Source organism: Pelodiscus sinensis, chromosome 3 (assembly GCF_049634645.1).
Source record: "Pelodiscus sinensis isolate JC-2024 chromosome 3, ASM4963464v1, whole genome shotgun sequence".
NCBI classification, from domain to species: domain Eukaryota; kingdom Metazoa; phylum Chordata; order Testudines; family Trionychidae; genus Pelodiscus; species Pelodiscus sinensis.
Window position 1 is genome coordinate 144,018,226 of NC_134713.1, and position 16,733 is coordinate 144,034,958.

The 16,733-nt window shown below is 43.9% G+C and overlaps 1 protein-coding gene across 4 annotated transcripts in view; it reads left to right on the forward strand.

The window, feature by feature from the left end:
* The window catches only part of DAAM2 (dishevelled associated activator of morphogenesis 2), a 323,838-nt gene that overhangs the window by 206,665 nt on the left and 100,440 nt on the right, over window positions 1-16,733 (forward strand). For all 4 annotated transcript variants that reach the window (XM_075925085.1, XM_006131756.4, XM_006131755.4 and 1 more), the window contains 2 exons: window positions 2,269-2,363; window positions 13,880-14,213. In XM_075925085.1, the coding sequence (XP_075781200.1) occupies window positions 2,269-2,363; window positions 13,880-14,213 (429 nt within the window). The remainder of the gene's footprint in view (window positions 1-2,268; window positions 2,364-13,879; window positions 14,214-16,733) is intronic.

Here is a 16,733-nt window from a genome sequence, read left to right on the forward strand (position 1 = left end):
TCTCCCATTTAGAACTAGATCTCCTGGAACAGGTTCGGACAATCCTCATCCCCAGCTGTAAAGATTCTACCCATGCCTCCTACAGTGGAAGCGATTCTCAGCATGGTGTACATTGAAAGGGCAGGACCCAAAATCAACACCCCTGTCTTTTATCCTTGAATATCTACTCACCTTAAAGCAATCATTGCTCTCGTTGTACCATCAAGGTACAACTAGCAGCCATTACAGCCTTCCACTGCAAAATTGACAGATGAATTGTGTTTATTCACCCTAGCACCAAAAGGTTTCTCAAAGGTTTGCATCTTTTACATCATGATAACATATAACCAGTGCCTGTCTGGGATCTTGGGCTAGTACTGCGAACCCTAACCAGGCCACCTTTTGAGCTCTTCATCTCCTGCTCCCTTTTGCAACTCTCCATGAAAGTTGCATTCCTGGTTGCCATCACATCGGCCTACCGTGTCAGAGACATAACGGCACTCATGGCTGACTCATCTTTTACAGAAAAAAAACAAAACAAATGGTCTGGTAGCACTTTATAGACTAATAAAACATGTAGATGGTATCAAGAGCTTTCATGGGCACAGCCCACTTCTTCAGATGACCGGAGTTATGAGTAGGGGATATGAAAACTCTAAATAAATAGGAGAGGGGGGAGAAAAAGAAAAAAAAGGAAGGGGTGTGTGAGACAGGGCATCATTAAGAATCTGGAGAATGGGTATTTGAACCTAAGCAGATTAAAGTAAATAGATAGATGCTAAGACAGGAAGGATACCACTCACAGAGCTGTTAGCACCTTCAGTCTGATAGGGTTATCCTTTGCAAACATCCTAAATACTTACCTAAGGTTCCTTCCTCATTTCATATAAACGAACCTGTAAACCTACCGGTATTCTTCCCAAAGCCAAACGCAAATGCATTTGAGTCTGCCCTTGAAGTTCGTCAAGAATTGGCTTTTTATCTAGAAAGAACTAGGCCCTTCAGAAAAATCACCTTGCCTATTCCTCACATTCGCCAATTAAGAGACAACCTATATCGAAAAGGATTACAGACTTTATAAAAATCTTCTACACTCTCAAGGGCCTACAGCTACCATTATGCTTGACAGCTCATTCCACCAGGGCCATATCTGCTTTCACTGCGTATCTACGCCACAGGCCACTAACGGACATTGGAAGGCAGCCACCTGGGCATCACAACTTACCTTTGCTAAGCACTATGCACTTTCCTATGTGGTGGACAACGCAATGGGCTCCACGGTATGATCATCTGCTTACCACAATATTCCGAAGCCCCAGCCACCAAGGGGCGAAACTGCTTGTTAGTCACCAAGCGCGGAGCCTACAAGAGGGTGTCTCCGTGGATGCTCCAGAACCCACCCGCCTCCCCTCTGCTTCAGAGATGGGGACCTCCAGGGTAGAGAAGGAACTGGAGGGCTCGGGCCACACATGTGTGGTGCCAGCTGGCACGGCACGCACTGGTTCGTGCTGCGCATGTGCAGCCCAGCAGGGACTGCTTCCAAATCTCTGATCCAGGTGCCAGAACGGCACCAAGACCAAGCATGGAGCATCCATGTGGACACCATCTCGAAGAACTCCAGTTACTGCACAAGGTGAGTAACCTTCGCCTCCCAAAATCAATACAGCCGGTCCCCAACTTACAGCCACCTCAACTTACGACCATCTGCACTTACGACCAAAGTGGTCATAAATGTGGGCTCTGAGTTATGAAGGTGATCCGCACTTACAAACAGTGCGGTCGCAACGTACCTCAATGGTTTCTGAGTTATGACCATTCTGAGTTACGGCCAAGTGTTTGGTTCATAATGCGTTTGTAACTCGGGGACCAGCTGTAAATACAACTGAAAATGTAAATCTTTGGCTCTTTGTGCTTTGGGCTACCTGTCTGAAAAATATGAGCAGCAATTCTTGCCTCTTAGAAATGCTGAGAATTAAATTGTTTTCTCAGAAATATTGAAGTGAAAGTTTCAGATAAAACACAAGAGCATTATTTTATTTTTCTGAAGGCATCTGTGGCTACTTCTGATAATCTGAGAACACTGGTCTATCCTACACACTACTGCCAATCCACAAGACTAGAAGCAGCCTCATCTAGACTTAGTTTTCCAGTTTGAAGCATCAAACCCCTCTAAGTAATTTGGTGGAATATTTCTTATTGATAGCCTCTGGGCTGCGTAAGAGTCTGTTTTCTCTGATCTTCCATCAGCTAGCCCTAGCTTTGGTAACAATCTCTCTGCTTTCCAAACAGATGCAGACCTTGTATGCTTTTGATGAAGAAGAAACTGAAATGAGGAATAAAATAGTTGAAGATTTAAAAACAGCTCTGCGGACTCAACCCATGAGGTAATTGTTGTTCATCTCCTCTTTCACCTGCTCCTTCTCACACAAAATGGTGGCAGTGAGAGAACCTTCAACAGATCATAGGCAACTACCCAATTGTTTCATCTTCAAAGACAGTAAGAAAGTGGCCTGTGGTAGCTCATAATTTTGATAGGGTACCTTGCAGCCCTCACCTCCACACACTCCATCCAGGTGCATGTGGGAACTTAAAAATCTGCCTCCAGGAAAGTAGCACCGTTAGAAACCTGTAGAAAGTCTTTGAAAATATGAGTGAAAGTTGTGGGTGCTCAGATTTGATACCACATGGCCTGCAATACTCCCTGCATATATTAGTGAAGTGGGGATGGCATGTCAGTCTTAACTCTTGAACTTTAATGGGTGTAAATCATCTCATCTAGAGCAACTAAAAATCCAAAGTGTGAAACATCCAATTCATCTGACATGCACCTGGTTTGGAGATTTGTTCTGATGATGCATATAGCTATGAGAATGAAGCAAGATATTCGATGATACGATGTGTTTGTCTGTGATAGCAGAGGACTCAGTGATCCTGGAGTCCCTTTCCCGTCCTATATTCTTACTTTTTTGTCTTCTGTGTATTTGGGTGCTATTCCTTTAAAAATGTGAGGTCAACTTTTGTTTGTTGAGTGCAGTAATAATGAATAATTACATGCTTGCTACTTTAGAGACTCTTCACATTTAAAAGCACAGTGCACAGAGAACAGAACCATAACAGGTATGATCTTAAGAATCAGAGCACATTGGTCAAAAAGTTCATGAATATTTCAAATAGGCCTGAGATTGATTAATGTATCTGCATCCAAACAATGTAGAAGTTAGTTTTTTGAGGCTTCAGTACATATCCTGATGAAGCATGACCATTCTGTGGTGAGTTCTGAAGCCAAAGCTCCAAGTGCCACCAAGAGAGATACCAAAAACTCCTACTGAAACCGTCCAGCTTTGTGAGCCTCCCCCAAGAGAGTTGGGAAACCGGGTGAATGGCAAGTAAGGAAGAAATTCTTCTCAAGTGTTGCTGCACAACCAAGTGGCTGTTTTGCACATCTGTACCCTTCATGTTATTGCAGCCATTTCTTGTGAACATGAATTATACACAGGTGAATTTAGCAAAGGGTCAAATTGAATGTGGTCAATGCTGTTACACCAGGGATAATTCTGGACCAGGGTTCCAGTTAACCAAATCAAGCTGCTGGGAGCAATGATTAAAACAGGTTGCTTTCTGCCTTTATGCGGAGATTTGCACAGCTGGGTGATATGTGCACGCGCCTGTTTAGCTTCCCTCGAAGCATAAGGTATTAGTCCCTGTGGGAGGCAGGATGGAGACATTGATGAACCAGTTACCTGATTCATTATGCCAAGTCTTCTATCATAATTATAACCCATATAAATCATTTTTAACTAGAAGGAAGCCAGTCATCCCTTGTCAGGATTTTTTTTCCTTTCTGCCTCCACACTAGGAAAACATAGTCCACTCATAGCTCTTGAAAATGTGTCTCTGAGAGAGAACACCAAGGTGTCTTGTTCGCATGCTTTCCATATGTTTGGGTTTCTCCCCTCTCACCTCATACCCACTGATAATCTGGTGAGCATCCCAACTGGAGGCAGCATGAGAAAGCAGCTAATGCCAAAATCCCAAGAGTGAGAAAAACATTAATCTGAGTAGAAGTAACCCACTCTTCTTTTCTTTGCCAGGCTCCATTAAGAACTCACTAGTGTGCTAGCCACCTGCTTTCCAGGAGTGAAAACAACTTTTATTATGAAACTTGTTCTCTGTTCTGCAGGGATATGGAGGAAACATCTAAAAAGCAGACAGATGCCTGTGCATCCTTTCTAAACGGCCTCTCTCTTAACAGCTCTAGGATCGTGTGATGCTAGGAATTCTGAATGCAGGTTTCAGTCCCTCAAACTTGAGTTTTTGGATCCAGAGTTTTAATTTGGTCTATTAGAGAGAGAAAGAGGCTGGCCACTTGCAAAGTACTGAGCTGGGTCTGATTTTGGAATCAAGTTCAGGAACGTTCAGGTCTAGGATTTGGGTTTGGGACCTTCTCTACTTATAACTCTAGTGGGGACACAGCAGATAGGAGGCTTCAGATCTGAGCTTTAGGAAGCTGGATCTGGATGCAGAGCCAGTATTTTCATGTGGCCTGACTTTGGTTATAAGTGAGACAGGAACTCTGATAAGCCCCTTACCCTGAGCAATCAGCCTGTGCTGTGCAGGGTTTTCCCAAAATATAACCACCAACTAGCATGGGTGAAACATGTCACAGAAAAATCTATTTGTGTTGCTCTTTGAATGTAAGAGAACCTTTCTGCACTCACATCTACTCTCTGACGCACTTAGCAAATTCAAATGGTCCATCACTTTAGCCTTTGGTCTTCCTCAGGGTTGGGTGAATACATGCTCAGGTACTGGGTGAGCATGTAACTGTTAAGTGGAGAAGGAAAACTGGCTTATTAGCCTGGAAGAATATTGTTCTCAAATTTGTTCATACAATGAACCCATATTCTGCCTGTCGCAATCTGACTTCATCTAATGTAACCCTGAATCCTTTGTGGCATTTTTTATAGAACTTCATAGGAAATACTGAGTTTCTGGTCAGTGAAGCCAAAAGTGGTGCAATGGTTTTGAAGATGGTGTTAGCATCTGAGCACAACCTAGTGGCAAGTGGCCATACAATCTTGTCTGCCTGTATTCCATTTGCATAGGAAAGCATACATGCAAATTGACTTCAAGGATAAATAGGAAATCTGCAGCTTGCCACAAAACTTTCCCACCTGTAGGGCAGGTGCTAGTGTTTCAGTATATGTGGGATAATTCCTTTGCATAGGTGTAATCCTATTTTGGGGCATATTATGTGATATTGACAGACTTTCGCTATGTCAAATGAGTAGGTTCCTGACACCAAGGGTGGAGCAAGGCATCTCCATGGACTTGAGTGTTCAGCTCAAACATGTATTCACAGGCACCAACGACAGTTTCCTTCAAGAAGGCCTTTCCAATAATATGTCCCCCCACTCCCCCTCTCTTCTGGTGACATGGGAATGTAAGTTGGATAAAGGAAGTGTCTTCAGCCAAAGATCAGATTCACAGGGCTTTCCCAAACACTCTGATGCGGCTTTAGCTGGGTCCCCCTGACAACAGGAATTCATTTAATTTGTTTATAATAATGAATCATAGAATCCTAGGACTGGAAGAGACCTCAGGAGGTCACTGAGTCCAGCCCCCTGCCCAACCCAGGACCAACCCCAACTAAATCATCCCAGCCAGGGCTTTGTCAAGCCAGGACTTTAAAACCTCTAGGGATGGAGCTTTACCATCCCAGTGCTTTACCACCCTCCTAGGGAAATAGTTTTTCCTAATATCCAACCTAGACCTCCCCCACTGCAACTTGAGACCATTGTGTCTTATTCTGCCATCTGTCACTACTGAGATCAGCCTCTCTCCATCCTCTTTGGAACCTCCCTTTAGGAAGTTGAAGGCTGCTATCAAATCCCCCCTCACTCTTCTCTTCTGCAGACTAAATGAACATCTGCACCAGCATCAGTGAACTGTCATAAAACATTCCCTCTTAAATTGCTGACAGTGCTTAACGGGGGAGAAGGGAGGGTGTTCTAATCCAAAGTCAAATTCTGAATTAAGTCCACGTCTTAACTAATTTTCAGTGACTCAATTTTTTAGCTGCCAAATGGGCCATTTGCCAGTGCCTGATCAGCAAGTCAATTCCTTCTTTGATGAAAAGGATGTGGAGGTGGAGGGCTGCAATTACATCAGTTCCCTTCTGTAAGCAGCTCTGTACATAGACCTTCAAGAGACCAGACTTTCTACTTAAATTTGGACATGAATCCAATTTTCCAAGCTGCTTCTTTTCATTAGATCCCTGAGCAACATGGCAAATGAAAACCTAAGTTTGTATTGAGTGAACTGAACAGAATCTGTGTCTGCAGGCACAAGATACTGATGGGGCACCTGTTCAGATTGTCTTGCAGAGGAATCACTGAACAAAATGTCCCCATCTGGACGAGTTCTTTATGATACTGTAGAACTGATTTCTTTTAACTGGGATACAAATCTGAAATGATAGAAACCTGCATCTCAAATGTCTTTGTGAGGCTTAATTTATTAAAGCATTCTGCTTTCAGATGAGTGGGATGTGGACATTCCATTTCTAATAAGCCAGTGTAAGGGTATGTTCACACTACATGGCTCCGTCGTCGGAGCCATATAGATGAGCTTTGTAGACTTACCAAAATGAAGCGGCGATTTAAATAATCACCGCTTCATTTACATAAAAATGGCTGCCACGCTGTGCCAATCAGTTGTTTGTCGGCACAGCGCGGTAGTAGTTGAAAAGACGTCAAAAGCCTTTGTCAACCGCCCATGCCACGTGGGATGAGGTTTACCAGGGTGGTTGACAAAGGCTTTTGATGTCGACCGCTGAGTGTCCAGACTACTGCGCTGTGCCGACAAACAGCTGATTGGCATAGCGCAGAAGCCATTTTGATGTAAATGAAGTGGCAATTATTTAAATCACCGCTTCATTTTGCTATGTCTGCAGAGCTCATCTACATGGCTCTGTCAATGGAGCCATGTAGTGTAGACATACCCTAAGTGTCCATGCGATAATAAATAAGTACATGGATTTCAGTAGCAGCTGTGTAAAAATAAGCCACTGCATGGATCCCAGCACTTAGGAACAACTGTAACATCCAAGAAAATATGTATTGTAAGGGAACTGATTTTACTTTGATTTCCTAAAAGGTTATTGCTAGAACTGGTGAGAGAACAGCTTTGCTCTTCGTATTTCAGCACTTCACCCTGGAAGTGCAGCAGCATAATGAAAATTGATGAGGGGCACAAGAAGTCAATCCAATCTTTTGGAATCTTGGGAGAGTTTTGGAGTTTGAGGACAAGGAGGAAAACATCTTATATAATCTGAATTATCATAATAAATAAATATCACTGTTTTGCCCTCCTCCAAGCCTGTTTTACCCAGACTTAAATTAAATGGAGGTCAGGCTCTCTTTATTTTGGCTTGGTTTAACAATGTCACACTCCTGTGTACTTAGCTGATCACTAACCTCCCCAGAAAATGTAGCCTATTATGCTTTGAATTTCAGGCGGGCAGAGGTCCAAGGTTGTCAGGGGTTGTGCATGTCTCCTGATCCAAAGGCCACTGTTGCAGCTAGCCTGGGAAACATTGCCTTCACTGTCAATAGGGTGGGAACATCCTGCCCTCCACACATACACCCCCTTCCAGTGTATAGTCTTTCCGTCTTTCCCAAGCTGTGTCATTTCTCACAGTGAGGCAACAACACAATCTGTGCTCAGGGTTAAAGCAGAGAATAGGACACTGCAAAGGGGGAGGGGGAGGATTATGGTATGATATGTTTGCTAAAATTCAAATGAGCGTGTTTTATAATGCTAGGGTGGAAAGGGAACCCTGTTTTTAATGTGTGTTAAGCTAGTCAAGCTAAAGCCTGCAGAGATCCTAGGGTTTAATTCAAACAGTTTAGCACCTGTTTCAAGCCCATGTTGCCTTGTCTCCAGTGGAGTTTTAGAATGTGTTACATGAGATGTGTCAACAAACACATTGTGACATCACACCTTTAAATCTCCATCTAAAAAGGCTCTCATGCAACATGTGGGGAATGGGGAAGCTAGATGTTCACATGCAGAACACAACGATGAAAGCACACTTCCCTAGAAACTGGTCTGCATGCCTCAGATATGCACAATCATATACATGTGTGCACCTATGTGTACACAGATGCACTAAGCCAGTGGTTCCCAACCTTTTTGATACCAGGCACCGGCAAACCCATTCACAAACTTTTGGAGATCTGGTAACATTCGCATTTCTTCAAGACAGGCTCAACAAAGAAAACAGAGCACCACTGGTCGTCACCTACAGCCCCCAAATTAAACCCCTCTACTGCATTATTAACCATCTACGACCTGTCCTGGGAAATGATCCTTCACTCTTACAGGCCTTGGGGGACAGGCCAGTCCTTGCCTATAGACAACCCCCTAACCTCAAACAAATTCTTTCCAGCAACCATGGAGCACATCTCCATCATAATCATCCAGGAACCCACCCCTGAAATCAGTCCCAGTGCCAACTCTGCCCACACATCTACACAAACGACATCATCATAGGACCTAACCGCACAAATCACCATATCAGAGGCTTATATAACTGCATATCCACCAATGCAGTCTACACCATCAAGTGCCAGCAGTGCCTCTCTGCCTTGTATATTGGCCAAACTGGAAAGTCTCTACTACAAAGGATTAATGGACACAAATCAGATATTCAGAATTGTAACTGTCACATCGTATGCAAACCCCGTCTGCTGGGGAAGGTCACACGAGGGTGTAGATACCACCTAGTCAGCCATTGATTGTCAGCAGTCTCATTGTCTGTGAACCCCAACTCTTGGTCCAGGGTGGTATGGCCTAACAGCTAGCATCAGAAAGGTGTCCCCTGACTCAGGTAGCACAGCTGGGTAGCCAAAGTCAATATGGGATGGCCTTTAACTCAGGGCCACAAGGCTTGGTAGCCCAAGTCAATAGAGTAGGGCCCTTAAACGCAGGGCAGCACAGCTTGGTAACTCAAGTCAATAATTTGGGGGCTTGAGGGCTAATCGCCCCGTAGGGGGACCTGGGCCCACCCTACTCCACCGGGTCCCAACCCAGGGCCCTGTTAGCAGCGGAACAGTCCACCACTCCCTCAGTGGGGAATCCAACGGAAACATACTGAGTTTACCTGGGTGGGAGAAGCCACTCGAGCACCTTTCCTGGGTCACTTCCTACTGGTGCTGGTGGGATGACCGCCCATGAAGTGACTGGGTCTTCCATTCCCTCTGGAGATGCTTATCCCTGGGGTTGTTCGGGAGCTGTGTGACAGCAGTCTCCTGGAGCTCTATCTCCCTCTGGGTCATTGGCTGGTGCACCCTAGGCGCTCCAGCCAAAGGTCCTTCTCCTTCAGTGACCAGCCCAGACTGAGCTGTTCTGCTGTCTTTTATACTGCTCCAGCACTTGGAGCATGCCCAGTCTGGCTGAAGGGGCAGGACTTCCTCTACCCACAGGGTTTTAACCACACCTATTTCACACCCCATCACAGTAATTGCCAGAAACCCATGGGGGAACATTTCAACTTGCTCGGGGACTCAGTAATGGATCTAAATGTGTCTATATAATTTCAAAGCAATGTTAAAAGTCACCTGGAGAGAGAAGCTGCAGAACTAGGTTTCGTTTACAAGTCTGACACCTTGAATACAGGTTTAAACAAAGACCTAACCTGGGCTGCTACTTTCCACATCCTAATGACATAAAAAGCCAAGTACTCGGTACTTTGAATACTTAGAGCCCACTCTGTTAGCTTCATTTAGCATAGATGCTCTAATTGACCATATTTTTTTCTTTTTTTCCCTCTTCTCTTTCCCTCCCCATTCCCTCTCTTTATCTGCTATTTATTCGCATCCTGGACCCCTTAATTCCATTAATCAGAAGTGGGTTTTGCCCACAAAAGCTCATGATACCATCTGCATTTTTTGTTAGTCTTTATGGTGCTGCAGGACTATTCACTGTTTTTTAAGTTTTTATCCATTACAGACTAACACAGCTACCCCTCTGAACACAATTTATAGCTTTTCCTGGTAACAGGGCACCGAGTGTTTTGAAAAGGGGAGATGAAAACCATAGCTTTATTTCTACTTCTGATGTCAGCTGTGATTGGGAGGTAGTTCTATTCACTTCCTATTGAGTAACCGAGATTAGTGTTTTGCTTTCTGGACCAGATAGGGTACAGGAAAAGCCTGACATTGTTTGAAACTGTGTCATTAATCAAGGTCCATGACATTAATCTCTTTCCTGCACCTACGCTCCTGTTGGAGTGACCTCACCCTAGAAATCTAGCAGCATTTCTCTGCTATTTGTGCTCTGCCAATTGTACTCATTGAGAATGTCATTGTGCCTTTTGAAAATGATTTGTCACTTGGTCTTCAGAGCTGGGCTAGCAGAGGTACAGGAAGGTCACAGTGACTTCTGTGTCTTGCACCAGTAGTCAGTGTTCCATCTGGAAATGGAATTCAGAAACTTAGATCCATCAGGCTCTGAGTGGTTTTCTTGAACTGTTAGAGGATGCTGTGTCCTCAGGACAGTGTCAGTCTTAACCACCCCTTAGTCCTGGAGCTTTGATGACAGCAATGCTTTTGCCACTGGGCTTTGGTAATGAGTTTTCACGCCCTTTGATTCACAGAGGAACTTGGCAAGAGTCACAATAAATAAATAGATTTGAAGTAGACATGTTCGACTCAGAGCTGAGACTATATAAGGTATGTTGTACCATACCATTCAGGCTAGAGCAATGGTTCTCAAACTTTTTGGCCCATGGCCACCTGGCTCAATGCAAACCTTTCTGTGGAGCACCAGTTGCTAATGGAAACTCACTGATAATTACATAATTATGCCCGAGCCATTTTGCTAGTGCTGCAGCTGGGAAGAATGGTTTAATTTAAATTATAAAACAGATTAAGCATTTTAACTTTCTCATGTTAATTTATCAAACTTCATTTTAAATAAAGTAAAATACTAATTTATGTCCAACCCAAAAGGACATAAACCCAAAAACCAGGCCGGCCAATGGGAGCAGCAGGGAAGCCTCCAGACTACAAGTCACTGTGCTGCTGCTGTGCCCCCAACAGGGTGAAAGGGGGAGCTCAGCCCCCCTTCTCTTGCATTCAGCTGCGAGTCCGCGCTGCTGCTCCAGCCTCGCGGTCGCCATGCAGCTCTGGCTTTCCACTCCGAGGGTGCTCAGTGTGGGGGGCAGGGAGGTGAAGAAAGCCCTGTTCTTCCCCACTAGGCCTGGTTTGCGGTGAGAGGCAGAGAAAGTGGCTCCGTGCGCTGCCATTCCATCAGCAGGGTGCAGAGGAGGGGGAGCGGCAGCACACAGAGCCGCTTGCTCTGCCTCTCTGTGAGAGCCAGGTCAGGTGGGGAAGGCGGGGCTTTCCTCACTTCCCTCCCACCAGCCACGTGCCTTCCGAGAGATGACCATGAGGCTGGAGTGTTGGCATGGGCTCCCTGTTGCCTGAGGGGTGGGGACTGAGCTTGGGTCACAGAGCACCTGTAAGGTGGCTGTGAACCACTAGTGGTCCACACACCGCACTTTGAGAACCACTGGGCTCAGGAGCAGAGAAAATGTCAGGCCTTCTGGGCCACAACTGGAGTTATCTTTTCACAGACATCCACTAGTCTTGGCAAAATGATTTTGGTCTCAGTCTGGTTCTCAGTGGGCACATCCTGGACTGACACAGCATCACCACATTTGGTAGTGACTGCTGAAACTGCAGTCTCAGCCAAAAGAGCAGCAATCAAATGAGTCTCAGGTTTTGTATTGCCCTTTAGTTTTCTTGCAACCACTTAAAAAAGCAAAAGAAGCATGTTAAATGTCTTACTGGCTTCCTTGTGCCCTCTGAGTGAATCTGTCTTTCTACCTGGAGAGAGAGGGGCTTCTGTTCCTATGGTTCATATAGATAGTTAGGCTATTACACAAGTAATTTGTGATCAGAACAGTGTGGCACTTGGCAGTTTTGCTTAGCTGAGCTTCCCCCCCTTTTTTTTCCACTAAAGCTCATCTGAAGAAGTGGGTTTTGCCCATGAAAGCTCATGATACTATATATATTTCTGTTAGTCTCTAAGGTGCCACGGGACTACTCGTTTTTAAAGTTACAGACTAATACAGCTGCCCCTCTGAGACTTGCTGAGCTGAGTTAATTTGAAATTCCTTTTCTCACTGTTAGTGCATGGGTGTTTGGTCCCTTCTGAATTTGCTTTGAATTTCAAATTTGAACAAACCTCCGAGCAAAACTCATCTGAAACCAGGTTTTGTCTGGTTTCTGCTCAGAACCGTTGATCCAAATAAGCTGCTGGGTGACAAGCTTTCTAGTATAGCCGGCACAACTTTCAGGTAGTCCATGAAAATTCCTGTGTGATAGAGTGGAGTACCAACCACAGGAGTGACCTGGATATTTCTGTTGTGCATTGTATATCAATACGTAACTGAGGCTCGGGAATGTTCTTGTGCACAGAAAAGGGAACAGAAAGCAATGAGACACACATTTGGATCCTTTGTGTTCATAGGTTGGACAGGGAATTGGGTGAGGATCCTATTCACTTCATTTTGCATAAGACCCCAAACTCTTAAGCCAACTGGAAACTCACAGTAAAACTAATGTGAATTTGTCCCTAGTATTATTCCACTGACTTCAATGGACTCAGTTGACTTCAGTGGATTAATTCCATGGGTCACATGACCCATCATGTTTTATGTAGTCAGACTGGTGTATAATCTTTATCTGAAACCAGATATATTTTGCCTGGTTTCATGATGAATGTAAGACACACAGCCCTAGTGACTTGAAAAGTCACCCAAAATGTGTTCCAATACAGCTTTATTCCATGCTCTTCTTTCTGCAAAATCCATTATCTACATAGCTAGTCTATTTGGATGTGTCTAGACTACAGGGTTTTTTCGAAAAAAGTGGCCTTTTTTCGAAAAAACTTCCCCTGCATTTAGACTGCTGCCATGTTCTTTCAAAAGTAAATCGAAAGAACGCGGTAGTTTTTTCGACTGCGGAAAATCTCATTTTACGAGGAATAACGTCTTTTTTCAAAAGTGCTCTTTCGAAAAAAGGCGCTATGTAATGCAAACTGTGCTTTTTCGAAAGAGAGCATCCAGACTGTCTGGGTGCTCTCTTTCAAAAAAGTGGCTTTCTTTTTCAAAAGTATTGGTTGTAGTCTAGATGCTCTTTTTCAAAAGAGGCTTTTTTGAAATATTCTTTTGAACAGGAGCAGCCTTAGATGAGCTGCAAGCAACTGGCGCCCTAGGCAAAACACATGATCGACGCCCCCGCCTCCAAAGCCCTCAATAGCCATTTATCTTGGCACCCTAGGCAATCGCCTAGGTCGCCTGTATTGATGGGCCGCCACTGCTTTTTAAAAAGTCTCTTTCAAAAGAGGCTTGTAGTCTAGACATGGCCTTTGTGTCCTCATGCCATACTCTTGTAATATTCAAGGTTGTCACTGGTTAGCTCCCTCCTTAACCACTCGTCCTGGCAGCAGAGATCACACAAGCTATTTAAGAGTTTTGCCTGATCCAGGATGTAGGTCTGAGCCCTATAGATTTACCAGTATATAGGAATCTTTTCACTAAACATTGAAAGGCAGCAACCGCTGGAGTTGAACATGGTAGTTGTTGTACAGTAACACTGTTCAAGCACATAGGGTGGGGAAAAAGGTTGGGATTCTGAGCAGATGAAATGTAATTACCTAAGTTTGAAAATGATCATGACAACAAGACTGACCATCTGATTTTGTGATGTGCTCTGGAGTTCTTCAGGCTACAAACTCCTCTGTTCTTAGCATCATAGTTTCATATTCTATTAATTTGATGCCTGCTGTACAATTTGCCTCAATTCAGTTTTCCTCCCTTTCCCTTCAGGTTTGTGACCAGGTTTATTGAACTAGATGGCTTGACCTGTTTGTTGAATTTCCTGAAGAGCATGGACTATGAGACCTCAGAGAGCCGCATACACACATCCGTTATAGGGTGTATCAAGGCACTAATGAACAACTCCCAGGGACGGGCACATGTCCTGGCCCATCCAGAAAGTATCAATATCATCTCCCAGAGCTTACGGACTGAGAACATCAAGACCAAGATCGCTGTGCTAGAGATCCTTGGGGCTGTCTGCCTGGTGCCAGATGGCCATAAGAAGGTCCTACAGGCCATGCTTCACTACCAGGTCTATGCTGCAGAGAGAACAAGATTTCAGGTATAAACATGCTCAGCCAACAATTCCCAGCACAGCACATCTTTGAAAAGGGTGGTTTGCACTTACATACACATTATACTTGCGTATAACGTTATCTGAGGTATAAAGACCATTTTTCTCACCTGGATTTTGGATTAACCAAAGAAGTGTCAACTCCCCACACAGATTATTTATTACACTTATTCTACAGCCGGTCACTGCCATCAGTGCTGATATAAGATACTGTGCTTTACCTTACAATTGTATTTTGTTGTACTAATGAAAGGCTTTCAGTATTCTTGCACGCTAACCTAGATCAATGGTATCTGTTGGGCTCCCTTTACTTGCTATTTAGGGCAGGTAGCCCCAGTAGCTTCTGTGATGCTTTTCAAGTCAGTGCTACCATAATGCAGAAAGTATGGAGTAAATTACCTGCAGCAAAAGCCATTAATAAGCCCCACAGTTAGCACAGATATTTCCGAAGTATAGAGGAAAAGCTTAGAAAGGCAGATCACTGAGTTTCTGGTTGGTGGGTTTTGATTGTGGGGATCATAAACTGTTGCTATGACCTGCCTCTTCCTAATGAAACAGCCATCTTGATGAGACAGACCTCATGAGCTGCGCTGTTGAGCAGTGGTTTCTCAACAGAGTGGCACTGTACCATTCTTACAGTACAATCCGATATTCTTTCCAGGGGTGAAGTTTCAATTGGATTTTGCCTGACTACTCTGAGGAGGAGATACAATTAGGCCCTCAGATCTTGTGTACATCAGCCATATTCCCTGCCTCCCAATCAGTTGTTGCACTCCAAGCTTCAGTGGATCTTGAGCTGCTGTACAACTGAGGTGATAAACATAGTTCAAGTTCTATGGAAGGTTGCAGCATTCACAGCGGAGTGGGAAATTGTCGCTGGTCACTGACAACTGCTCACGTCATCCTTTTTCTTCAAGGGATCCTAGTACAGAGACTCAGGGAGTACAGCTGGTTTTGTATCTGGATACACAACAAGGATTCAAGAGACCTAGTTCTATTTCCCTTATGTGGCTCTGCCACATAAGATTAATGTACCAGTAAGAGTTAGGGAATTGCTGATACAGAGGAGGGAGCTGGGGAATAGAAGCCAAATATGGAGAGAGTATGATGGCTAGTATGCTGTGGTCTGAATGTATGAAAACATAAGAACATAAGAATGGTCATATTGGTCAGGCCAAAGGTCCATCCAGCCCAATATCCTGTCTTCCAAAAGTGGCCATCAAGCAATCCCACTCATGTCACCCATTCCCAGACTCTGACAAACAGAGACTAGGGACACTATCTCTGCCCATCTTGGCTAATAGCCATTGATAGGGCTCGACAAACAATACAATCTACTTGCCCGTGGCGAGTAGATTTCAGCTGTGTGCCCTGTTCATTCGCGGCGTGCACATGCGCAATGCGGCTCTTGCTCATGCTCAGTATGGGACTGGCGAGCGGTTTTTGCCGCTGTTCGTCAAGCCCTGGCCATTGATGAACCTAACCTCCATGAATTTATGTAGCTTTTTTTAGAACCCTGTTAAAGTGCTGGCCTTTGCAACATCCTCTGGCAAGGAGTTCCATAGGTTGACGGTGCATCGTATGACGACATACTTCCTTTTTCTTGTTTTAAACCTGCTATCTATTCATTTAATTTGGTGAGCCCTAGTTCTTCTATTATGAGAACAATTAAATAACTTCCTTATTCACTTTTTCCAAACCAGTCATGATTTTATAGACTTCTATCATATCCCCCCTTAGCCTCCTCTTTTCTAAGCCGAAAAGTCAGTCTTCTTAATCTCTCCTCAAATGGAAGCCATTCCAAACCCCTAATCATTTTTGTTGCCCTTTCCTGAACTTTTTCCAATGTTAAGATCTCTTTTTTTTAGATGAGGCAAGCACATCTGTACACAGTATTCAAGATATACCATGGATTTATACAGCGGCATATTCTATGTCTTATTCTCTATCCCTTTTTTAATTATTCTTAACATTCTATTTGCTTTTTTGACTGCCGCTCTGAGTAGATGTTTTCAGAAAAATATTCACAATGACTCCAAGATCTGTCTCTTGAATGGTAATAGCTAATCTAATCCCCATCATTTTATACATATAGGTGAGATTATTTTTCCAATGTGCATTACTTTGCATTTATCAACATTAAAATTCATTTGCCATTTTGTTGTCCAGTCACCTAGTTTGGTGAGATCTTTTGAAGCTCTTTGCAGTCTGCTTTGGTCTTAACTATCTTGTACAGTTTAATATCATCTGCAAATTTTGCCACCTCACTATTTGCCTCTTTTTCTAGATCATTTATGAATATATTGAATAGGATTGGTCCCAGTACGGACAACAAAAAGAGCAGACAACCTTAAATCTTGCCAGTTTTCTGGTAATTAGCCTAGATGAGCAAGCCTGAGATTGTTTACATTGTAGGCGCTTTGGGGTGACCTCGCATGCTTAGTCCTGGCAACTTTCAATCGATTTTTAATTCTTTTTCCCATCTTGACTGAGTTGATCTGCTGAATA